This window comes from Antechinus flavipes, chromosome 4 (assembly GCF_016432865.1).
Source record: "Antechinus flavipes isolate AdamAnt ecotype Samford, QLD, Australia chromosome 4, AdamAnt_v2, whole genome shotgun sequence".
NCBI classification, from domain to species: domain Eukaryota; kingdom Metazoa; phylum Chordata; class Mammalia; order Dasyuromorphia; family Dasyuridae; genus Antechinus; species Antechinus flavipes.
In genome coordinates this window covers 110,167,153-110,191,790 of record NC_067401.1, presented here as the reverse complement: position 1 = coordinate 110,191,790, position 24,638 = coordinate 110,167,153, and the positions used below count along the sequence as shown (strand labels likewise).

At 42.9% G+C, this 24,638-nt stretch overlaps 2 protein-coding genes across 7 annotated transcripts in view; both read right to left on the bottom strand.

Moving 5' to 3' along the window:
- Positions 1-11,369, bottom strand: part of ARHGEF2 (Rho/Rac guanine nucleotide exchange factor 2) — a 41,420-nt gene extending 30,051 nt beyond the window's left edge. The window contains exons 1-5 of one of the 6 annotated variants that reach the window (XM_051993823.1): positions 11,175-11,369; positions 4,956-5,224; positions 3,185-3,308; positions 1,258-1,372; positions 535-577 (exon numbers count right to left, since the gene is read on the bottom strand). In XM_051993823.1, the coding sequence (XP_051849783.1) occupies positions 535-577; positions 1,258-1,372; positions 3,185-3,308; positions 4,956-5,224; positions 11,175-11,303 (680 nt within the window). In that variant the 5' untranslated portion in view covers positions 11,304-11,369. The other 5 variants (XM_051993824.1, XM_051993826.1, XM_051993827.1 and 2 more) reach the window with 5 other exon arrangements.
- Positions 11,370-14,432: 3,063 nt separating this feature from the next.
- Positions 14,433-22,517, bottom strand: SSR2 (signal sequence receptor subunit 2). The gene is made up of 6 exons (XM_051993838.1): positions 22,431-22,517; positions 21,267-21,421; positions 19,491-19,589; positions 18,415-18,523; positions 16,262-16,339; positions 14,433-14,976 (listed from the first exon to the last, which is right to left on the bottom strand). Exons 2-6 carry the CDS (start codon positions 21,419-21,421, stop codon positions 14,866-14,868), a joined length of 552 nt encoding a protein of 183 aa, XP_051849798.1. The 5' UTR covers positions 22,431-22,517; the 3' UTR covers positions 14,433-14,865.
- Between the last annotated feature and the right edge of the window lie 2,121 nt (positions 22,518-24,638).

Sequence of the window (24,638 nt, the reverse complement as noted above, 5' to 3'; positions counted from 1 at the left end):
CCAGCACAAGGTTTTCTCATCCAGTGTGGCCTCTATTCCCTCTGCCTCCACCCAGTCCTGCTCCTTTCTCATATCTACCACCTCCATTCCATTTGCCAATTATTTGACCAGTATTCCAAGGTCACTGGCTCTACCTATCTTCCTTCCTTAAAAGCTAGCTTTGCCAACCATTTTCCATCCCCCTAGCCTTTTGTTGCTGATCTTCCCATCTTGAACCTTATCCCTGTTTCCTGGATACTCCCCCCTTCCTCCTAATTTTTTCTCCTTACAGTATAACCAATGGGAATCATCTAAGCTTCCTCTCCTCATCTCCCAAGGGAAGAATCGGTCAAATTCCAAATCTTCCAAAGAGAAAGGAGTTTCTAGGATGCTTGGAGAATAATAAGAATTGAATTAGAAGTAGGAGTCATCTTGGTTGGGGAATAGTATTTCTGAAAACAAAGTGACCCCTGAAGGTCACAAAGTCCACCACCCCAACCCTTTTGGTTGACCTACCTTCAGATTTCTGAGGGGCTCGTTGAAGTCTACACTCACCCGTTGTTGAAGTCAGGGCCAGAAGATTGGGGCAAATTCTCTGCTAAGACAAAAGGAGATGAGATATGTCTGACTAAAGCCAGACAAAGGCACCTACAACTACCTCCCTTCCCCCCCCTCTACAGCTTGGATCAGGTTCCCAGGGCTACAGGTGCCTGTGACTCCATCCTCAGGGCGGGCACTGGGGACTTCCTGGAGGGAGGTAGAAGGCGGGGTCTCAGCAAAAAAAAAAAAAAAAAAAAAGCCTAAAACCTAAATTAGAATACCCAGGAAAAATAAAAGGAAACTGGGGACTCAATGTTTAGGTTCTTGAATTTGTTTCTGGTAAATGGGGAAGCTGGGGAATAGATAGCTACTTAGAATCCAATTCCCCGTCTTGGAAGGAAGGGGAAGCTAAGATTGTCCTTTACCTATAATGAACTGGGTGCTAGAGTTTCAGATGTTTCTGTTCTGAGGCCCTGTTTTTGATGAAAGAAAAAGCTAGGAAGAAGATTATATGCAGCCTTGTTTTGTACAGGAATTTTGGGGATATCCAAAGAGAATATGGTTAAGTGTTGACCAAGTTATATGAAAATCGAGGATACCTTTTTAATCCCTCATCCTTAATTAGAATCTCTGACTCAGATAAAACAGTTTAATCTGGTCCCACACTTCAGGGAAGATGGGGATATATCCATTGTTCCCTATCTATCCCTTTCTGGGACCTTTCTTCCTCTTACTCACCATCACCATCCAGATCCAAGTAGCCATCAATACCACTCATGGATACAGATTTGGAGAGGATAACACAGGCAGAGCCATTCAAGGGACCAGAGGATGGATAGTAGAAATTCTGAACCTATAATCAGCCCAACACCCCAAGAAGTTAATGAGTTTACCTTTCTACCAAACTCTTTCCCTTCCCATACATTGATTTCTTTTTAAATGTAGGCCTCCTAGATAGATGCTAACCATTTCTTGACTAACACTTTATATGGCTAGATTATTATTGCATCCCACCCTCTTCCCTACTAGGTGCAACACAACTTCAGGCATTCTTTTAAGTGTAGAAGATCTTTAAGAAGAAATTGTTTTGAATGGTCTAGGCTTGTTTTTCTCCATCATTTTTAGTGAACAAACAAATCTGATAAATCTAATGATCTTATGAATCACCCAATCTGACTGGATCACCCAGTCTGATTTGGGATGGAAGGTGGAAATTTATTAAAATCCTTTGAAAAATGGCACTAATTCAATTAGGCAGGGAAAAAAAGGAGAAAACAGAGGAGAAAATGTAGAAAAGAAGAGAGAGAATGCTTGGACAGATAGGATATGAGAGTAGGATCCTACAGAAAGAAAAGTAAAGAACAGCTTTAAAAAAGGGAATGAAGAAAGAAATGGAAAGGGACAAAAATGGTGGAGGACAAAGGAGGAAGAAGAGAGGGAAGAAGGAAGGGATAAACATGGGAAATATGCTCAGAAATTCAAAAACACTGATGGAAGGAAGTGGGTGTCAGGGATAGGACTGCTACCTGTCTATCTTCCTTAGCCTTGGCTTCCTTTTTACAAATGAAAGCAAGGCTGAATTATTCTTTGACCGTTTTGGAAATAAACTATGACAAGGTATTCCCAGGCCTACATGGAGGAGGGCAGAAAAATTAGAAGGATGAGGGCATTTGGGCATATCTATCTCACTATCTATCTGGATGAGGTACCAGTGGTTGCAACAACCATGAACTCTCATGTAGAAAATGCAACCAGGCTTTCTTGAAGTTGGCTACCCTCCCCCTCCTTCCATGATTTAGATTTCCAACAAATTAAGCATTTTATCTTGAAGAAACTCTCAGTGAACTAGATTGTTTCTCTAATTCCCAAATATTGGGAAAAGGTTGACATGGGGAGCACAAATCAGATAAGGCTCTAGGTACATTGGCCACAGAGAAGTGGGAGAAATGGTAGATTTCCCAACTAAGTGGACCATTACTATTTTAATTACTATTGTTTATCAGAGTCCCAGATATGTATGCTTACCTGCATATTCACAGAGTACACTTATAGTCAACAAGGAGATTATTTCAAAAACAAAGAGGGACTTGCGAGTCCACAGTTGAAACCCCCCCCCCAAAAAAAAGGCCCTGTTTCATACCTCTTGAAATGAAACCCATCTATTTTGGAGAAGTTCCTTACCCTTCAAATTTCAAATATTGTGGGTAACTTAGGAAGCAAAAGACTAGAGCAATCAGCAGATGAAATCAGACGGTGATAGACTCATACAAAGACAGGAAGCACAGAGGCCCAGAAAGACACAGAAAAAATAAAGAGACACCACAGAAAAGGATATAGAAAATAGCTAGGGTGGGAGTGGGAAGTGTAATATAGTGGAAAGAATTCTGGATTTGGAGTTAGTTCTCATATGGGTCAGAATCCCAGCCTGCTACTTTCTAGATGTGATCTTGGCCAATTGAACTTAACCTTCTGGGCCTCACTTGCCTTACCTACAAAATGGTGGCTAGATTAAAAAACCTCCAAGCTACTTTCTAAATTAGAAACAAGGAAAAGGGAGACAATTGGCAAAAGCACAGAAAGGTATAAGATAAGCTGTGTTTTGAGGAGGGGAGTGTGAAGGAATGAGATTGTGCCCAGTGCCCAGAGGAGAGAAGTCTGTTCATACCAGGTATTGAGGTTGGGCACTCTGGTCCTGTAGCTGTAGCCTCAGAAGACTCTCCAGCTCCTCCTGACTTTGAACTAAGGGAATTCTCCGGGGGTCCCTGGGTTTCAGTTTTTGCAAGTTCCTGCTGAAAAACATATTCACTTAGCTAAGGATGTCTCTCAGCATGCGTACCCAGCACCTGGAGAGATGTCAGCAAACATCAGATCAATCAATAAATATTTATTAAGGTTTTACTTAAGGGACAGAAGGGACCCGAGCTGACTCTTGGAGGGACACACAAGGAGAGAGGACACAAGGATGCTGTACAAGGAAGACCAAGAGGACCAGGATGGCTGTGCTGCTGAGAACGGGCAGGGAAGTAAAGTGTAAGCGACGGCAGAGATGGGCCAGAGCCGCTAGGAGCGGCACTGCCCGAGGCCATCCCTGTCTAGACTCTGAGGTCTCCGAGGACACAAGCAGGCCCTCACAGGCTAAGCCGCTTGCCGCTTTCTCCCAAGCAAAGAGCAGACAAGGGCGGCCCCTGCTGGCCATGGGCGAGCTGTTCCAGAAGAAAGTTGGGGAAGGGGCAGGATGGTAACGGTTACGGGCCCTTCCTACTCCGTGAGCCCTCCGCTTTTTTCTCTTGGCTATTACTTCCATGCTTGTTCCACGTGACTGCCGCCCTGACTGCCCGGCTCTCTGCCCTAGGGCCCCGGCTGAGGAGCCGCCGAGCTCTCTCAGTTCCTAGTTGCTGGTTTTCCCTCCGCTCCTCCTTGGCACAGGGACCCAAGCTGGGTTCTCCCTCCCCCAGCTCAGACCAATCCAGCTCTGAAGCTGCAGGGTTTGGGTACACTCACCAAAGCCAAGGGAGCAGGAGCAGCGGAAATGTGCCTAAACCCAAAGAGCAGGTCCCTACAGTCGCCACTTACTCTGAACTGTTTCAGTCTGACCCTGGATCTTTTCCTCCTGGACGTCCTCTGCCTTTGGAGAAATGGATGGGGATTTTCCAGGGGGGATGCCTCCATTTGTCTATCTGTGCACAGCTCTGGCGATGTGTAGACTGTTCTCCTTACCCATATCCAGAGTACCCCTAAAGCCTTAGAATAACCAAATCTACTGAAATGCAAATTTAGTCCACTCGATTTAAAATGATTGAGAAGTTACTTTTGTGCTAGCCTCCAAAATGAAATCAGGAGGCTGACGTGTTTCTGAACATAAGGTTGGCGATACTATGCTCAACTCTCCCTAGAAATCTCCTGAACAATTTTACTTCTCTCTTCCCAGATAAACCATAAGGTTTTTCCTGGCATTGTCCACGATCCTAGGAAATTCAAAATTAAAGATGTATGTCAGACCTGGGAAGTAAGGGAAAGAACAGCAGCTAAAGAGAGGGATGGAACCCAATGCTGACAGAGAATAAGTAAGAAAGGGAACTCTTGTTTTCTTCTCCCTCAGTTTTCTCCCTCAGTTTTCTCAATTTTCCAAAAAACAAAAAGAAAGGATTATTAGAGGAATTAGTGCAATTTGTCTTTAAGACCATAGGCAGGCACACCCAGAATCCAAAAGAGGTTCTGAATTAGATAGCTGGGCTTTGTCCATCTAAGTTCCTTAGGAGGTGAAGGAGGTTTCAGACTTCCCCCCATCCTACTCATCTCCCAAATCTGAAGGCATCTCTAGGCAGAGGATTAAAGTGCCAAGACAGCTTAGGTCCTGTCACCATTCCATCTTCTAAGGATTCTGCAAGGTTAGGGGGGAAACAAGGTACTCAGGCCCCCTAAGCTTGGAGGCTTACCCTCCCAGTGGATCATTGGTAGCATCCTGGAACACACCACCCGGCTCCCAACTGTGACGTCGGAGCGGGTCATAAAAAGCACGATGGGCTTTTGATCTTCTTCGGAGGGGCACTGGCTGGAAGCCCTCTTCTTCCTGAGACTGCCCACTGGGCTCCACAGCTGACAGGCATCTCCGAGGGATTCCTTGGGATCCTTGGGACTCTGGATCTCCTCCTGCCAGGAAGGCCTCGGGGACTTCGTCATTCATGGAAGTGACGGATGAGCCAGCCTGGGCAGAAGACAAAGAGAGGCTGATGGGAGGCGGGCATGGGTCATCTCCTTCAAAGGCCTCCTGCGCTGGGGATAAGGGGGATAACTCTCATCTTTCCAGGCTAATTTCCTAAATGTCTTTCATGTTTCATCTTTTCTTAGCCAGGGTTTCAGCTGCACCAGCCCTTTTTTAGATTCTGCTCTCCAGAGCCAGACTTCTCTCACCCCATCAACTGCACCCTCTCTCAAATGAATGAATGAAAAAACACTAAGTACTTAATACATGCAGGGCATTAGATAGAAACATAGACAAGTATGTCAATACCTGTCGTCCTTATTGTTTGTCCTTCATTCTCAAAGAGGATCATGACATCAGGGTGGGGATGCCATGATGTGCAAGTGAATTGGATTTAAATAAGGGCGGGCTGGGCAAGGTCACCTGCTTCAGTTCCCCTCCAGAGCCATCTGAGGCCAGTGGAGAGAAAGATCAGGACAACTGGAGATGCCCTGGAAACAGTGGGGTCTTTTCCAGGTCTCAGTTTGACTGAGGTAGTATCCATTCAGAAATTAAGGCTAAGTAAAAATGGAGGCAAAGAATGAACTCTTCTACTTAGTTTTAAAAAAAAAAAGTCTAATCTGTCAATACCTGTCCTTACGGAGTTTATATTCTAAGAGAGGAAGACAACACATATAGGAGAATGGTGGCCAGGAAAGCACTTTTTGGACAGCAAAAGGATTGGTGATTGGAGCCATGGAGCAAATGATTAACATGTCCTTTTCAGGAATGGTAGGGTTGAATATGAATACTATTTCTAGAGCTATTGTTCAAAAGGGGTAGTGTATATTCCAGGTGATATGGCCTGGGAAATGGGTGGAGGCAGGTATTTTGGCACCAGTGCTCATACTAGAGTATATCAAAGATCCATGACCTTTTCAAGAGCTCTTAACATTAAGGATTGTAAAAGGCATGAAGCAATGCCAACCAATTCACCAAACCAACACACATACCTAGTCCACAATTTTAGGTCCTTTGTTATGAAGATACAGGTATCTGGGCCCCCAAGGACTACTTCTCTAAGGACTACAGCTCACTATCCAGGGAGATTTCAAGAGTGGTCACAAGGAGCTGAGAGGCAGGATGTCAGGGTCATTCCCTCTGCCAGACTCACCAAGGACAAGGGTATGAAGGTGGAAGCTTCTTCCAAGCCCATTAGTTACCCCAGGCATCTCTTGAATGTAAAAAATAATTCTATTTTCCTTCCCTCCCAATTCAATCTGCCCAGTTTATCTGGCCATATGCAGGAGAGACAGAAAAAAAGATTCTTGGCTAGTCATCAACTTTGTGACCCTTTACCACCTAAGGTAAAGGCCCAGACAGGGAATCAGGCCCTTAGTTGAGTAGGTTAAGTCTTAGTTCTTGGCCTGTGGTATCCAGGGATGGAAAGGGATGGGTGCAGCCATTGTGCCCATCCATGTCCTTCCTAAGCCAATGTGTAACCAGCCACTAGAAGGACCTTTCTTCCTTTTCTACACCTGAGCTGAATGCCATTTGTACAAGCTGGCACCCAATCATGTTGGCAACCTGGATAGATAGGTCTGAAGGAAATGGAAAGATGGTGAATAGTTCTGGGGTCAGGGCAGGATTCTCTGCCAACTAAGTACTTTCCAGGGAAAAGGTTAGATACAAAATCACATGGAACTGTGGTTGAGGGAAAAGGGACAGGAGCTAAAGAGGATTGGAGAGGGGCAAATGAGGAAGAACTAGTGTCTTATGTCTAGATAAACATGCAAATGAGTAGTGAGTCTCCACTCAGAGCTCTAGGTAGCTGGGTGAAGAGTCAAGAAGACTGGAGTTCAAATCTGCCTCAGACATTATTAGCTGTATGACTCTGGGCAAGTCACTTGACCCTGTTTGCCTCAGTTTCTTCCTCTGTAAAATAATCTGGAGAAGGAAATATCAAACTATCTCAGTATCTCTGCCAAGAAAACCTCAAATGGGGTCATGAAGAGTTGGATGTGACTGAACAACAATTGCTATCTCTGTCACCTGTTTTTCCTTCCCTTTACTCCATAATTCTGCATCTAGAATTAAAATAGGAAGGGCTATGGCAAGCAGAAGGAAATGAACCCAAATCTTTTCCTGTTTTCTCTCTCTCCCTGGAGACAAACCACCTGGTCCCCCACCCTACAGGCACAGCCTCTGATTCTGATATCATAGAGTTCCCCTCTCTCTTCCTTCCAAAACCCAGAACTACAATCAGTCCTCTTCTGAAAAATCTACTCTTTCCTGGTATCAATATCATGCAGGTCCATCCAGGGGAACACTTTCCAATAATCCCTACAAGTAGTAGAATTCCCTCTGCCCTCATTCTAGCTTCCATGAAGATGGAATACCTAAAATTTCTTCCTTATGACATAGAGACATAGGATTTAGAGCTGCAATGAATCTAAGAGATCACATTGACCAATAGCATCATTTTACAGATGAAGAAACTGAAGCCCTTTCTCAAGATTTCTCAAGCATCTGTGATGCAAAAATCTTTTCATTGCACTCCCAGAAAATCCTTTCTTTTGTACTAATACTGTAACATAGGTGTGTCACTCTACTTTTCAAGGGATTGAGGGCTGGCTACCTCCTCCACCACACCAGACCTTCCTCAGTATTCCTTTCCCAAATCCTGGCCCCTAGCTGTATTTCCTTTTCTGTTCTTTGATCTTCCCTCCTTCCAAAGCTCTCCCTCAAACCCTCCCCCTTCTTTCCCCCACAGGCTCCTGAGCTTAGGAAATGGAACAAGGGAGTAGTAGCCAGAGCTGGGTCTCACACAATGGCTTTATTTAGTTTCAGAATGAGATCATATCATGTCACATTGCTGTTTCCGCTGAGCATAGATAGGAGGTTCTGAAATAGATCTGGGTTGTCAAACACTTTTGGGGGTGGGGTGGGGTGGGGAAGAACATCAGGAAGAGAGTAGGTCATTTCATTCATCCTCCTCCAGACAGGAAGATTCTCCAGCCCTGAAGGGTCAAACATGGATTTCCATTTTCAAGCATACCCTTTCAATGTGATTCTTACCATCTCTAACTTCAAGGAAGTCTTTAGGATGTCTAACCTGTATCCCCACTGCTTCAGTAACAACCCGAACTAGTCACTCAGTCAACAATCTTTGAGCAATGAACAAAGTACATGATGGTGATTGATTCAACAGTTGAAAAGAATGCAGATTGGAGAGAGGCATTAGCTAAACTGAACCCAGGTTGAAAGGAGGGGGAAGTCTGGGAAGGTAGAATGTTATCTCTAAACTGACCTCGGCACTCAAAGAGGTCACTACCTGAGATACAAGCTTTGGGTGGGGAAAGGGGGAGTGGGGGGAGAGAAAGGGGGAAGTGCGGGGAGGAGTGGGGGAGGTGTAACTCCATGTTGCAATTAGAGAAAGGGAGTCCAGAGGGCCCAGACCAAGGATGAGACACAGGAATGGAGGCTGAGCATCAGTTATTACCTGAATTACATGATAGTGAACCACAATCTCTACCTCTATGGAGAAAAGAACAGAAGAGATGAAGAAACTAAGATCCAAAGAAGTGACAACTAGGGTTACATGGCGGGTAGTGCCTGAAACTGGATTCGGACCAGGAATTCCCTGATAGCACTTCCAGCGCTCTATTACACTATGCTGCCTTGGACTCTCTGAAGACCCAATGTCTACCCACAGGACACACGGCCAGTCTGTGACTTAGAGAAACTGTCACTGGGTCCAGCAAGTAGCTATTCCGCTGGCCTTGAGTACAGGGAGAGATTTGGGCAGTTGAAGAGGAGATAAACCTAAGAGAGAGTATATAGGACCAAAGCATGACTAACTTCCAACCTGAAGTTGTATAGCTGGAATGAAGAAACACTCATAACAAAGAGACAATCCCCTAAAGAAACCAAGCATTGTCCTAAAAGAAATTAGATAAGAGTTCCTCACATCTCAAATTCAATTTTTTCCCCCGGCTTATTCCATCGTTTTCACTAAAAAGCTGGGTGGGAAAATGAGTAGGAGAGCTGTGTTCCAGAAATGTTTGCTTCCAGCAAATGCTGGGGAGTGTTCCTGTGTGAGATATGGAAGTACCACAAAGGGTAGGAAAGGGGATAAATTCAACATTGTAGAAAGATGACTGTATCAAGCTAATAACCAAGCATTGTTCCACTGGTGACTTTTGGTCTTTTCCCAGGTCTAGGAAGCTCCTAGGGGCTGAGTTTTAGGTTCCTAAAATCTCTTAGAAAGAACTTTTTAAAAAGACATTCCCTCCCCCTCCCAGCCTCACTCTGGGCCCTTCCAGAATGAAGCTTCTCTACAGGCTTTATAGTACTGGGGAGCCAAGGCCAGGGGAGTCCTTTGATGGCTCAAAATTTAACTCCTCCTCCTCTTTTTGAGTAAACCATTAATCCAAGTCCTAGCATGAGGACTAAAGTATGCATAAACTTAGATTTTCTCCTAAGATACTTAGTGAGAAAGTCCTTTTGCACCTAGAGCACCTGCTTTCTCTCCTAGCCTAGGGCTGTTCCCATTATTCCAGAGCTCCAGTATTGTTACTGGAAGTTTTGCATCCTGGAATTATTAGAAGAGTGAGCTTTATGCGTTTGGGTCACAACCCCATCTCTAAGGATCTGAAAAGAACTGACAAACCTTAGTTTTCTACCCTCAGTATCTTGGCCCTAATTAAGTTATCGGCCGCAACCTCTCACTCAAAACACTGAAGACAAATAAAAACCCAATTCTGAGATAGGAAGAGGGAAACAGATGTGACTAGGATCCCTAAATCCAAAAACCCAGCCACTTCCTGACCCACAAAGCTAATGAAATGGACGTGGCACTATCTCCGGGAGGGAGGCAGCAAGATTGGGGACGTAGCAGTACACCTGCCATCTGGCCATACCAGTTTTAAGGCTTGTTTCCTGCCAGTCACCCACTCATACACTCTAGGGCCAGACTGAAGAATCAGTCATCAGCTCTCCAGCACTGATCCCCAGAAACTCAGTACTATTAGGAAGGGACAGCATTCCTAGCCCCCTAAGCCTAACCACACATTCTCAGAAACCTTTTTTAAAGGCATCTCAGCGTCTTCCTCTCCCCCTTAAGCAAGGTAAAAGGGTATTGGGTTTAGGATCGGATTGTGTTTAAATCCCATCTCTGACAATTGCTAACTGAAGTAAATTAATCTAAGACAATTGCTTCATTTATAAAACGAGGAATAGTAGTTATAATACCTACCTCACCAGGACGTTGTAAGGCTCAAATGAGACAATGTAAACTATCAATCTCGTGGGTGTCAGGTTTTCTTATGATCACTAACCATCTCTACTCTCACTACTCCAGAGTTACCTTTACCTGAGAGAGCAGTTTCCCTACAAGGAGCTAAAAGACTAGCATGGAAGGGTTCACAGAATAGCACAGGAAGTGGGGGAGGGGAAGAGGGGGGAAGTGCCTGGTCCTCTTTCTAAGGCTGGTTTCTTGGCATTGATTCCAAGTACAGTGATAAATAGGTAGGGCAACCCGAGGTTCAGTAGGACAGACACCAGAGAAAAGAGACTTTGGCCAGGCATATTCACCCCTAAAGACAATTTTCACTACCCCCTTTTAAAAAAACTCTGGAGAATATCTAGAAGCAAGGCTGGGGGGCCCAAGTCATAAGGGCCTAACAGTATGGGAACTAGAAGACCTGGGGTCCTGTTGCCTTTCCCATTTATTCCCAGGGAGGAGACACAGTATTTGCTTGGAGAGATGGCTGATTGAGGGGCTCCAGGCAAGAAAACATATCACAAACATATTCCCCCACACAAATATTGAAGACGGGTGAAAACCAATGAGCAGGCAAGGAATTTAGTAATTTACTTGGGTACTAGAGGCTTCTAGAAGGACTCCACTTTTCTGGTCACCCCTATTTTTGGACCAGGAGCCTGGTTGGAGGAAGGGGAGGAGTGAACTCACCGTTGTTGGGGAACCTATTCCAGCCCCCCGCTGATGAACTTCTTCAGGGGAGAATTCTTTCTCCTGCTGGCCTAAGCAGGATTCTGTCCGATTCGGCACCTCATCCGGGCATCTTTCTCTCGAACACATTTAGAGGATTTCTCATGGTCCAAAGAATTGCCCAGAAAAGGGACAGAGGTGACAGACTTGCTTGAATCCAGACCAAATATCTACTCAACTCTTACTCTTACTCTCCCCGCTTACAAACACCAGACAGTACCGTGCTTGACTGCTTTAACCCCTTGGATTCCAGCACTACACCAAGAACTCCTAAGTCCCCTTCCCTGGGCACTCCCTGGGCAAAGGGCAGCCAAGAAGCCTCCCCAGGGTAGACTACAAATAAAGCCAAGCAATTTACTAGGGGCAGTGAGTGGATAAGAGACTGCCCATGGAACTCACCCTCCTGAGGGAAGAGGTGGAGCTTGTAAAGGGGGAGCTGAAGATGGGTGGGATTAGGAGTGGATCTCAGGGAAGGGAGCCACATTTATATCTCACTGCTCAACTACAGGCAAGGCTCCAATATGGTAGAGGTGCATACTTTTTGCCCCACCTCATTTGGTTTAGAAGCCCTATCCCTTTAAGAGAGAAATTGCAGCTGGTGGAGGGTTAAGGCTATAGAAAAATACAGGGAGGAGCAGTAGCTGGGGTTGCTGCATCTGGGCAGGGCCCTAGTTCCAGCCAACAGGAATTAGGATCGACAGAGTGCATGGTCACATAACTTGTTGTGGATACTGTTGGGAGGATGTTTGACCAGCTCCCCTCCCTGATAACAGCCTCTCCAAGGGGCTGACTCACTCCCCCATCCCCACCCCAGGCACATTTTGGACAAGTTCTTCTGGGCAAAGGGAACAGTGGATGCCTGGTATGGAGTATTCTGATTTCTCTCCCTGAGCCAGAAGCAAGATCTGGGTCTGGGGGTGGGCAGTGCTGGCTGATTCCCAGATTACAGTCACAGAGGAAAGCTCCTGCCTCATCTTACTGATCTGCATCTATGTGAGGGAAAGGGCAGGAGGTGGACAGAACTTCAGTACTCGGGGTAAAGTACTCAAACACTATCTAGACTGGAGAAGCTAAATGCCTTGTCCAAAAACACAGAAATAGTTAAGACTCACCTCCAGCTCCCCGGCTATTTTTCACATATTATTTTATATTATACCATGTTGGTTGGTAGCTATCACCATGTGAAGATCACTGTCCCAACAACTCGCAAAGTTCTGTCCATACTTCCTTTTTACCTCCAATTAGGCATGGTTCCAAAGCCCAGTAAACAAAGAGGGTGGAGGTCCTCAGACCTCTCTCCTCCTGATACCAGAGTTGGTGTGAGGGTGAGGAGATGCTGACTGAATGCATGGATGACGTACAAGTGAGGAGGGGGCCCAGGACTGATTTCCAGGGAATAAAAGGGATTGGGGGAAACGCTAGAGATGTACTGCTGGCTGCACTGTCTTTTAGTGAGTGACCCTTTAGTTTTGGCCATCTTCTATTAAGAACAGACACTTATATTAACTTTTCTTCCTCCCTTTAGTTTTGGCCATTTTCTATGAAGGAGAGATACTTATATTAACCTTTCTTCCTCCCCTCCTGAGTTGCAAGTTTCCAACCCTCAAGAAATTGGGATTCAGATCTCACCAGAATAACTCTGGGTGGGAATAAGAGTTGCTTCCTGCCTCCTTCCACCTCAAACAAACAATCTCAAGTAGTTTTGAGAGCTCAGACTAAAAGCCAAGAATTCTAGCTAAGTTGTTCTGTCTATAGATTTTGGAGACTCTTAGGTGCTCCACCTCATCACTCAAGGGAGTTTTAAATTCCACTCTGCCTCTGAGGAAGCTGACTTTTCCAAGAGATGAAGTCTCACTATGACACTGAATGCTGACTTCCTCAATGCTACCCCGATCATATGCCTTCAGTTCCCTTTAGATCATCTCTTTTCTGACCAGGAAGAATTAAGTTACAAAGTACTTTGAGCTCTTCAAGGAAAGGTACTTATAAAAACCTCTTTTGGTTTGGGGCCAAGAAAGTACATTTAGTTCAGGATAATTCAACTTTAAAAATGTTTCCCTGTATCAGGAAACCTGTTCTAATGCCTAACCAGTTCTTCCTTCTGTTAAGGATGCTTTCAGTATGTCCTCAGTTAAGATAGGAAACAATCCCCCTCTTTCAGACCTAGAGACCATTCAATCCCCTACTGAGCTCTCAAAACTGCTCTTTTCTCCCCTTTCATTGCACTGCATTCCCTTTTTGTCATTGTCTTCTACCTCCCCATCTTCTGGGAAGCCCCAGTAACATCTGAAGTCTTTTTCTGTTGATTAAATAAGGAATCAAAAATAACTGCCAAAACCAAATCCATACTCCAGACCCCCCTCTGACCTGGCCATTCCTAGGATGTCCAAGCTGCAACCCTCGGAAGAGGGAGGCGAGTTGCCGGAGAGCTATTCCATTCTTGGCCTCCCGTTGCCTCCATGTCCTTTTCATCTTTCCTGGGTCTCAAGAGTTGAGACTGGTTGCTGGGTGAGTGAAAGGTTAAACCGGTTGGGCAAGGGAGAGGGGGAGCAGAATCTAAACTGGGAAACTTAATGGCGGGAACAATGCGGGTTTTTGTTGGGTTTCCCTCCCGCCTGGGAGGTTGTTCTCGGACCACGGCATTCCTGGGTTGGACAGAATTGAGCTGGGGTGGCTTCTCCCCACTTTGCTGCTACAGCAAAAACCAGCTTCTTCGTCACTCTTTTACCCTGGCTGAAGTTAAAAGCAAGCTAACTCAAAGGACCTCAGCTCTTCTCCACCCCCCACTCCACTCAGAGCGATGAACCATTACAAATAAATCACAACCCAGGAAGATCAAGTTTTAGACAACGAGATCTAAAAACAGGGAAATGAAGGAAAAGCTACCATCCTTTTTAACTTTTCACTGAGCAATCAGTTAAAATTAAACCATGTCTGAAGGAACAATGATCAGCAGCTGAAATGATGAAGTCTGCTGATATCTGGACCATCATAGCCCTAACTCATTCTCTGGATAAGAGTAGGGGCTAATGACAACGAAGGAAAAAACAGGAGCGAGAGATTGAGAAAGAAAGAAAATAAAGGCTGAGGGAGAGTTCTGTGATGAGGATTCACAGCTCCAGGTACTAAGTGGCTCAGCTTGGAAGAAGCATGGTTTTCAAGGCCTAGGACTGCAAAGGTAGCTGAGGTTACCAAGATGGGGGAAGGGAAGACACACAGTTGATGTGGAGTTTGTTTTTATTAGAAAACCCATTTCAGTAAGCGCTTCCCTGCCCCCAAACCAGGAGGCCTCCAAGAGACTTGTGGTTCTGATTTCCTCTTTCCAGAGGTGGTCAGGCAGCCTCTGAAGTTCCCCCTTCTGAACCCCTGAGAAAGTCCTCATTGCCAGCTTTGCACCGAGCAGCCCCAAAGTGAGGAAAAGGCCACTTGGGCTCAAGATCAATGCTGGGGTGTTTCTGTTGATATAAAAACCCAACGAATGGCTTCAAAACTGCACCAAGGAGACTCTCTTGGGCCCCTAGGCCTGTTCCTTTGCTCTATGTGAGAGCACGGCCATGGAGAAGATGGTAAAGGACTAAGGGAAGAGATTGCATTGAGACATCCTTTGGAATCTGGAAAGCACCTGGATTTCTTGGGAGGGGAGGGTGCACATTCAGTTCTTCTTGGTCTTGGGAGTGTCATATTTCCTCTTGCTTGAGTACCACAGGAGCAGGGGAATCCCAATGGAAGGAAGGGTCATAACACCAAATGCTGCCCAGTCCAGCTGTGGAAGGAAGCAGAAGTCTTAGAGCCTAAATTAAGAGAAGTTTTAACAGAAACAGAGCAGACTAACACCACTACCAAACTGGTCTTGTACAGAAAGCTTCTCAGGTATTCCAGCTGGGGCCTTGGGCTGCTTCTCTCCAGAAGAACCTTATCCTCTGCATCTGTTAAGGCTGCATCTAATACAACCTCAGCTAGTGGAGAAATTGTGGCTCTTCTGAATGACCTCTGAAGAAGTGATGCTGCCACCTCCTCCTGATTCCAGAAGTCCTTAGGCCCAGCGTCATAGCTCTAATTCTGGTTACTGTTTTTTTTTTTTTCTTTTCAGCAAGGCAACTGGAGTTGACTTGCCCAGTGTCACACAGCTATGACATGTTAAGTATCTGAGATTAGATTTGAACTCAGGTCTTCCTGACTTCAGGGCTGGTGTTCTATCCACTGAGCCACCTAGCTGCCCTCTAGTTTCTAAATTCTACCTCTCCTCATTAAAAACCTTTCCCATAGTCAGTCAGTCACCAAGCATTTATGAAATGCCTACTATGTGCCGAGCAATATGCTATGTGATATGAAATCCCCCAGCCCTCCTCTCCCTGGTTTCCATCATATCAACTTTCTTCCTTCTAGAGCTTTTGAATACAGCTTTAAATTTTCTAATCTTTCTGCCTCAACGCTTCTGGAATCTATGAGTTTGCAAACTCTGCATATTTCAGTTAATATTCTTCAGGTGTTGTTATGGCCAAAAATATATCCCCTTCTTGCCAGCCTTCTAGTAACAAAGCTTTCTTGGCTTTAGGCAACAGACCCGGTCCAGTTAAGTCTCTCTGTAAAACTTTACTAGCTTTCTGGAAGCTGTCACAGCCTATGCTGCACTGGCTTATGCACAAGCATAAGCTTGGAAAATTCAAGATATACTTCCACACCACAATGAGGCTATGAAAAGAGCTCTAGGGAACGGGATATCACTCTCCATAACTCTCTCCACACTCTCCATAACTACTGAATCTCATATGGGATTCAGGATTCTAAAATCATAGAAAGTCAAATGATAAGAAAGAAAGGACAGGTTCTTGGGGTTAAATTCCCATTTTTGAAATTTCCAAGTACAATAACAATCTTGTGGTTATATTTCATCAGAGACCAACCAATAGATAAAGCAAAAATCAACCCAAGAAAGGAATAATAAGAAATCTTGGGGCTATAATATGGAGAAAACCCAAAGCCAGGGTTGAATGTCTTCTCATGCCAGGGAAAAGACAAAGTATGGAAAGGATCATTGTGAAACTTACGAAATGGGGAGAGAATCTCCTATCAAATTCTCGCTGCGCCAGAATTCCACCCTGCCCAGGGGCACTGGTGAAGCCAACCTGAAAATATGAACAGAGAAGACATCACACAGCATATCTCTGAATTCATTTTTTTCTAAAAAGGACATTCCCAAACAACACCGTTTTCTGGTATTAGATACTCATCTCCCATAGGTTCTAACTATATCAAAAGAATGTTACTGGAAGTGGACCAGAGCCAGAAATTTAGAAGAGAAATATAATGAAGAAAATGATTTAGGCCTGGAAAGGGCTAGATGACTTTTCTCCTGGGAGAAAGAGTGATAATGAATTGGAAGTAAATTCTAAGATTCTAGTTCTGCTATTGCCCTTAAGCTCAGCATCTAAAAATACTGCTTTAAAAAAAAATCCACTGACAAAAAAGGGCTGAGCAGACCTTCTTACAGTTATATTAATTCACTTTGAGATTGTAAAAAGGATTAGAGGAAATTAATCACCCGCACTTAAAACTGCAATCTGTTTCCTCATCTGACAAGTGGGGATAATACTACCTGTACTACTTGCTCTGTTTTATAGGACTTTTAAATGGTTCACATGAAAAAATGAATGTGAACTCACTTTGAAAAATATAAACCACTATACAAATATGAGTTAAAAAAAAAAAAAAAGATCAAGGCCTAATTCACATTCCATCCTCCTGGAGAAAAGGCAAAGTTTAGAGCACACTGCAAACAACTTTTCTAAAGGGGCAGTCTTTGAGACTTTATTTTGACTCTGAAGACAACTATAAAGAATATAGTCAATTAACTCATTAGTTGAAAGAATTAAAATATATAACAGATTTGGAGACGATTACAAACAGTATTCCAAATTTTCTAGATGGCTCTAGGAAAACCTTATACCACTTTGCACTCAGGCAATTGGGTCAAGATCCTACTTTTCAATTATGTCAGCTTTCTTTAAACATCAATCAATAACTATTAATTATGTACTATATGCCTTTTAATACGAGAGATATAAAGGAAATACAGAAAATGTACACTCTTTGCTCTCAAAGGAATTTATGTGAACAGAAAAAGACTGGAGAGTTAAGGTCACATCTGACTATGAATGCCTTTGAATGCCAGGCAAGTAATAGGCAATAGGATTGTACATTCTTTTTTTTTTTTTTTTAAATAACTTTTTATTGATAGAACCCATGCCAGGGTAATTTTTTACAGCATTATCCCTTACATTCACTTCTGTTCCGATTTTTTCCCTCCCTCCCTCCTCCACTCCCTCCCCTAGATGGCAAGCAGTCCTTTACATGTTGAATAGGTTATAGTATATCCTAGATACAATATATGTGTGCAGAACCAAACAGTTCTCTTGTTGCACAGGGAGAATTGGATTCAGAAGGTATAAATAACCCGGGAAGAAAAACAAAAATGCAAGCAGTTTATATTCATTTCCCAGTGTTCTTTCTTTGGGTGTAGCTGCTTCTGTTCATCTTTGATCAGTTGAAACTGAATTAGCTCTCTTATCAAAGAGATCCACTTCCATCAGAATACATCCTCAAACAGTATCATTGTTGAGGTATATAGTGATCTCCTGGTTCTGCTCATTTCACTTAGCATCAGTTCAATTAGTCTTGCCAAGGACTGTACATTCTTAAGTAGGAACTATCATGATAAAATTAGCTGTTAGGCCAATTTATCAGTGAAGGGGAATAATTGGGAGGAAAGGGCAAACTAAAAAAGTGGAGGATTACTAAGATGCTAATGTACTAATGCCAGGTATCAGATGATAAGGGCCTGAACTAACTGATAGCAGTAGGAGTAAAGAAAAAAATCAAACAAGATCAGAAATGTCAGTATACCCTCCTTTTATGACTAGAATGTCTTCTTCGGAAACTTCAGAATTTAAAACATTCCTTGAATCAAGGAACCTCTAACACATCATTTCTCCTTTCCCTCAAAATTTGTATACTTTCAACAATATATAGTCAGAAATAGAATGGAAATGTCACTTTTAAAGGCCAGTTTACTAAAAGGGGACTGGACCAAAGAAATTTTGGAGATAAGAGCCACATCTGTTCACCTTATTATGCACTTCCCAATCTTCCCCCCAAAAAAGTAAAAACAAAAAACAAAAAAACAAAACTCAAACAAACTTACCACCACTGGCCCTTCTTCCTGGGCAAGATATGTGATGGTTGCAGAGGTAAAGTTAAAATAGCCAGCCTTGAGGGGTCGCAGGACCACAGTATGTGAAACATTGCTGGCACTGGCCCACAAGTTAAGGAGACACATAGAATGGATTTTATAGTCCAGACTGCAACAACCCTCTAGTTTGCCCCTTTGCCTAATTCACTGCTGATCACAAAATATAATTAAGATTTCACACATCTAACAATTAATGAATAAAAAAAATAAATATTGTTCATTGTTCACTGTAGATGTCTTGTTCTTATAATCAAAACCTAAAGGGTTCATGTATTCCAAGCATAAGTTTGGAAGTAAACCTACAGACAGGAACTATTTTTGGGGTGATATACCATAAAGGAGAAGTATTCACTTAAAATATTATGATTTCATCTGTGTACTCCATCTTATACTTAAGGAAGGAGAGAGAAGACATCCAATTCAAATCCAAAGTAATGAAGTGTCAATCAGAATCAGATGAATAGACTTTAAAAGGTAAGTGACTTTGCCACTCATTTTCAAATAGATGGTATCTAAAACAATCCCAAACATCCTATCTTATTCATAAAAACTTTTAGAAGAATCTCTATGTAATTTGTATGAAGAGTTATATATCCCAGACAACATAACATCTTTCCTAATATCTAACCTAAATTACCATCACTGAAATTTCAATCCATCCTTTATCCCAGGGGTTCTCAAACCAAGGCCCGCAGGCCAGATGCGGCAGCTGAGGACAATTATCCCCCTCACCCAGGGCTATGAAGTTTCTTTATTTAAAGGCCCACAAAACAAAGTTTTTGTTTTTACTATTGCCCAGCCCTCCAACAGTCACAGACAGTGAACTGGCCCCCTATTTAAAAAGTTTGAGGACCCCTGCTTTATCCTGTCCTATCTTTACTTAGTAAAGCTAGAAGGGTTAACTGTTAACTACCATAAAATGACCTGAGTCATTGCTCCCAGTATTGCCATCTTTCTCCTTTCCCTTTTGTTCTCTGAACCATTCTTTGAGTAAAATAAAATAAAAATAAAAAATGTCAGCAGGATACGGAGCAATTCGGTCCCATTTGACATTGAGCATTCCTGAAACAATACCAAAGTCTTCCGGGGGAAAAGAATCATCAGATAATTCCACATCTAGAGCTGCACTAAAAAAAAGAAAAATTACAGAAAGGATTAGGGAACAAGGAAATTGAAATAATTGTAAAAACTTAAAAACTACTCTCCTTGAATCCAAAATCTTCTGGAAGGCAGACACAGTGGGCTCAGGGACTACCATCATGTTAAAATTCCTGGAAGGGAGATTCTTAACCTTTTTTCTTTTCTTTTCTTCTTGGGGGAGGATAGGGAGGTGCCATAGACTCTTTTTCAGAATCATGTTTTTAAATTCAAGAAATGAAATACACACAAAGGAAACCAATTACATTTATTGAAAGTTAACAAAATATTTTTATAAAACAAGGTCAAACACCTCAGATTAACAAATTCCTAGAAGAAAGGTCTAGATTTCTTCTGATTTCCATTTTTCCTCTGTAAAGAATGTAAGTGAAGAAGAAATGTGGCATACAAAAAAGAGAAGCTATTCTATGTAACTCCAGCAAATGAGAAGAGGTACCTCATTCTTAAAAGTGAATAAAGCTGGAAAGAGCCTTAGATGTCACTTGTCTGATTCAAATCTCTCAGTTAACAAATGTGGGAAGCGATACAGGTGTAACTATCTAAGGTCATACCGCTACTTAATGACAGTAAGAAAAAAGTGTCTTAGTATTCTAATCAAATATGTAATTGCTTACGATGTGCCAGGAATTTTGTTAAATACTGGGGGAGTAGGGAAGAAGGGAGAATGATGGGAAGGAGATAATAAAAAAGTAAAAACAGTCCCAGTTCTCAATTGGGGGAATGATATGTAGACAACAACAAGGTACAAAAAAGATATATACAGAATACATGGGAGGTTGTATCTGAGGAAAAGCACTAGCAGCTGGGGCAAACCAGCACCTGGCAGAAAGCAGAATTATAAGTGAATGAGATGTGAAGAAAGACAGAGAAAGAGGTATAGGTGAGGAAGGAGTCTCCCAGACATGAGACAGACATTAAAGGCTGAATGATAAGGAAAGTAAAGGATAAAAAGTGTAGAAAGGTAGAAAAGGAACAGGTTATAAAGAACTTTAGATGTTAAATAGATAATAGGGGGCAACTGGATCACATTGTGTGTGTGGGAGGGGAGTCATATGGATAGACTTACATTTAAGGATCAATTTAGTAGCTGAGTGTAAGCTATAATGAAGGGGATAGACAAATGAATTTAATTTGAAGGCTAGATTAGAAGGCTAATGCAATGATCCAGGTACAAAAAGATAAGGGCTTGAATTTGGGTGATGGTTGTTTGGGTGAACAAAAGGGAGCATGTAGGAAAGACGGTGTAAAGATAGAAACAACAGGATTTAGAAATGAACTGAATGTGTGGACAAAGTAAGCAGCTGAAAATTACATTGAGGTTGCAAGACTAGATGAATAATTATACATACTTCTTCATCCTTTTCTTTTAGGATTTTTAAAAATTGGAGACGGCTCTTAGGTTCCTTTCTCCCAGAAGAGTAAGAATTAGTTGCTGTATCAGTAAGGGATAGCAAAATAATTTGTATATAACATATGTTTGATAAATATTCATTAATCTGAATGAATTCTACATTTTGGCATAAAATTCTCCTCAACTCCAACCTGGGGAAGTCCAAATGTGCTCTCTGGTGTTAGTCCTATAACATACTTTAGGATATCATTTCTCTGTATCTTCTCTTTAGATCCAAAAAGCTCTAGTTTATTACCTTGAGCCGACATTGTAGATGTTGTATTGCAAGGTCAGGTCCTTTCCTTCCACAGCATATCTATTCAGCAGTGACTTAGAAGCCAGAAGTCTGGCCCCTTCTTCACTTTGTGCAGCTGGGAACAGACACAATACCGCAAACACCAACAGCCTCATCTTTGGAGTAAGACAGAATCATTAGCTAGTTAGACTGAATTCAGAAATCAAGATCCAATCACCAGCTCTCTGGAGCTATTCATGCCCCCCCTCTCCTCCCCCCACTCCCCTTGCCTCCAAAAAAAGCTCTCAGCTCTAGCTCTTTGCACTCAACAAAACATTGTGGCATAGTGGAAAGAGAACTGACTCTAGAGCAGAGGATGTGTTCTTACTTATTTATCTCTGACTACCTGTGTCATCTTGGACACACTTAGAGGATTGAGGTAAAATCACATAAGCTTTTGACCTACACAACTTCTCATCTGTAAAATGGAAACAGTAATACTCCTCTCACTAACTCAAAGGGCCGTTAGAAAGCACTTTGCAAACCTCAAACCACTATGTAAATATTAGTTACACTCAGAACAGAAAGGTCAGCACCTTGATGCTCGTAGCAAGCAAAAGTAGGGGGCCAAGGGGTAAGAAGGCCAAAGAATGGGTACTTAGGGCGGGTTGCTCTCTGTACTTTTGGAGGGAGAGGGAGGATAGCGAAACCCCAGAGCTCTAGGATATAATCTGGATGTTTGAGAATTGCTGTTCCCATGAATGATTCATTATTAAGGTTTCCATCACCAAGTACACCCCTAGGGATTAACAGCCTCCCTGCTCCCATCGCTACACTTAACACCCCTCCCCGGGGCACCCCGACCACCCCTCCCATTACGCGCCTCTTTCCCCCTCGACTATCTTTGTACCACTCTGTCTCCAACAGCTCCCATACAACCCCCTCCTGACGCTCAGAGCTCTTCCCGATAGTCGGCCTCCTTCTCCCCCTCACGAGTGGGCTCCCGGCCCCACTGCTTTCGTGGCTCCAGGGGCTGTCAAGTCGACGTGTCCCCCTTTCCCCCGGCCCCTCGCAGGCCGCAGGAGCTAAGCTGGACTGAGGAAGGAGAAAAACACGCCGCCCTCCCCGACGCCCATCCCTAGTTCTCTCCACCCCGTCCCGTTCTTCCCGAGAGATGGGTCTCACCGCGTAAAAGTTAGACCCACTTCAGCGCCACCAGAACCGGAAAACAGAGTCAGCGCCGGGAGGACCAAAAAACTAACTTCCGCCGGAAGCTATTGGTGGCAGGAAGTCCTCCGACGCGATGTTTCATGGGGATTGTAGTTCTATGACCAGCCCCATCTTAGCCAGCTACCCTCACCTTATCCGTTTGCCTTACTCAGGTGAGACCGCATCTAATGTATTCGACCCTCTGCAGACGTTCTTGCAGTTTGCTATGGGTCACTAGCCTTGGAATATAGGGAAATCTTCCCTTCTTCGCCAATCAAAATATTACACGTCGTAGTACAATGGAAAGAGCGCTGACTTTAGAGTCCGAAGACTTGGATTCGAATTAAGTCACAAGAGTGAGTCACTTCCTGGATTTCCGTTTTATTTTCCCCAAAACGAAACTAAAATATATACAAATATTTGTTTATTCTTGAGAATAAAAATCACATCTTCTTTTGCTTCCTTCCCAGGGTGATTGGAACATATGCAAGGTGCTCAAAAATACTCCTTTTAATTGGTTATCCACTTTGCTTGAAGATTTCTAAGGAGGACGAGCCTTTTGGTTTTCGTATAGCTTTGTTACTTTTGTCCTGATACCAATCCTGGATTTGCCTTTTTGCTTTCTATCAACTCCTCCGCTTCTGACCGCTAGAGCCATCTCGAACAAATGGAATGTCTCTATGATGTGACAGTGCTTCCGGTAACTTGAAGGTGTCTGTATCTATCCCGAATCTGCTCTTTTCCAGACTACGAATTCCTATTTTCCTTTAACATCCTAATAAAGCGTAGACTCAAAGCCCTTAGCTGCCATTTAATGATGGGACCCTCCATACCCACTTCAGTCCATCCTTAATTTACTTATTAGTGATTTTACTTCAACAGGAAAATCCATTCCTTCCCTCTCTCCGCTACTCAATAAACGCCAGTGGCTCCCTATTGCTTCCAGGATAAAACACAGAACTCTTCCAAAGTCCTTTATAAGCTAATCTCCCAACACATTGCACTCTTCTGACACCTTATTCCCTATGTGTACTCTTAGATACAGTATCTTATGTCAAGGATCTTATCTAGTAAGGGATACAACATAATATACCATTATGTATAACAATTATAACATTCACATACATACATTATATATAACAGTACTAGTCTATATAATAATAATTGTTCACATTGTATAGCAAGTACTGTTTACTAAACCAGTGGTGTGTTTTTAAATGTTTAAAAACCAGCTCTCTGAAAACACTAGACATTTTAAGTTTAATATGCATTATTAAAACTTTCTTCATTTCTTAAGTCTAGACAATCAACAAAACAATAAATCAAGTTCATTTGCTCATTTCCAAAAAATTTAATATAAAAATTTAACAATCAAAGGATATGAGCTGACTTTCCCACATACTTGCCAACCACTTTCCTTCCAGTGTGACCTTGTTGGCTTAGGCAATGAAATTGTTTTTCATCCCATTTTATAGATAAAAACTTAAGAAATTAAATGACTTATGCAGAATAATCAAGCGAGTCTCAGAGATGGCATACAAATCCAGATTTCTTGTGGCTTTTCCCACTACACTGTAATAAATGGCATGAGAGGTACAAAGTGCCATGGGATCCAGAGTAAAAATGAATCCACATCTATCTGAAGAAATCAGAAAATATTTCCTGGAGGTAATATCTAAATTGTCTTGATTTTGATAAGCAGAGATGGGGGTAAAAGATGAAGGCAGGCACTGGTAGAATTATAGGATTGTTGAGTTGGGAGTTGGGAGGAACTTTTAGAGGTTATCTCATAGTATCAACTGAAAGGGGGAGCAGAGGCCATCGTTTGTCAGATGGACAACCGAGGAATCTCGAAGATTCCTCGTTAGAGGAATCTGAAGTCAGGAAGCTTAAATGATTTGTCTAAAGTGATACATATAGTGAGCACAATTAGTCTACTTTTAGCTGAAACATTCCAGGTCAACACGCTGAAAAAGGAAAGGTGTACAAGCAGGAGTGTTTGATTTATTTAAATAGACAAAAGGAGATAAAGGCATAGAGTTAGAAGTGAGTTGAAACAAAGCTTCACGTAGGGCTTTGTATGCCAGGCCTAGGAATGTGGACACAATGATAGGCTGAAGGTTTTTCACAGAACAGTGATAGTAGCAGAGCCTGTTTTAGAAAGAGTTATCTAGCACACTGGTC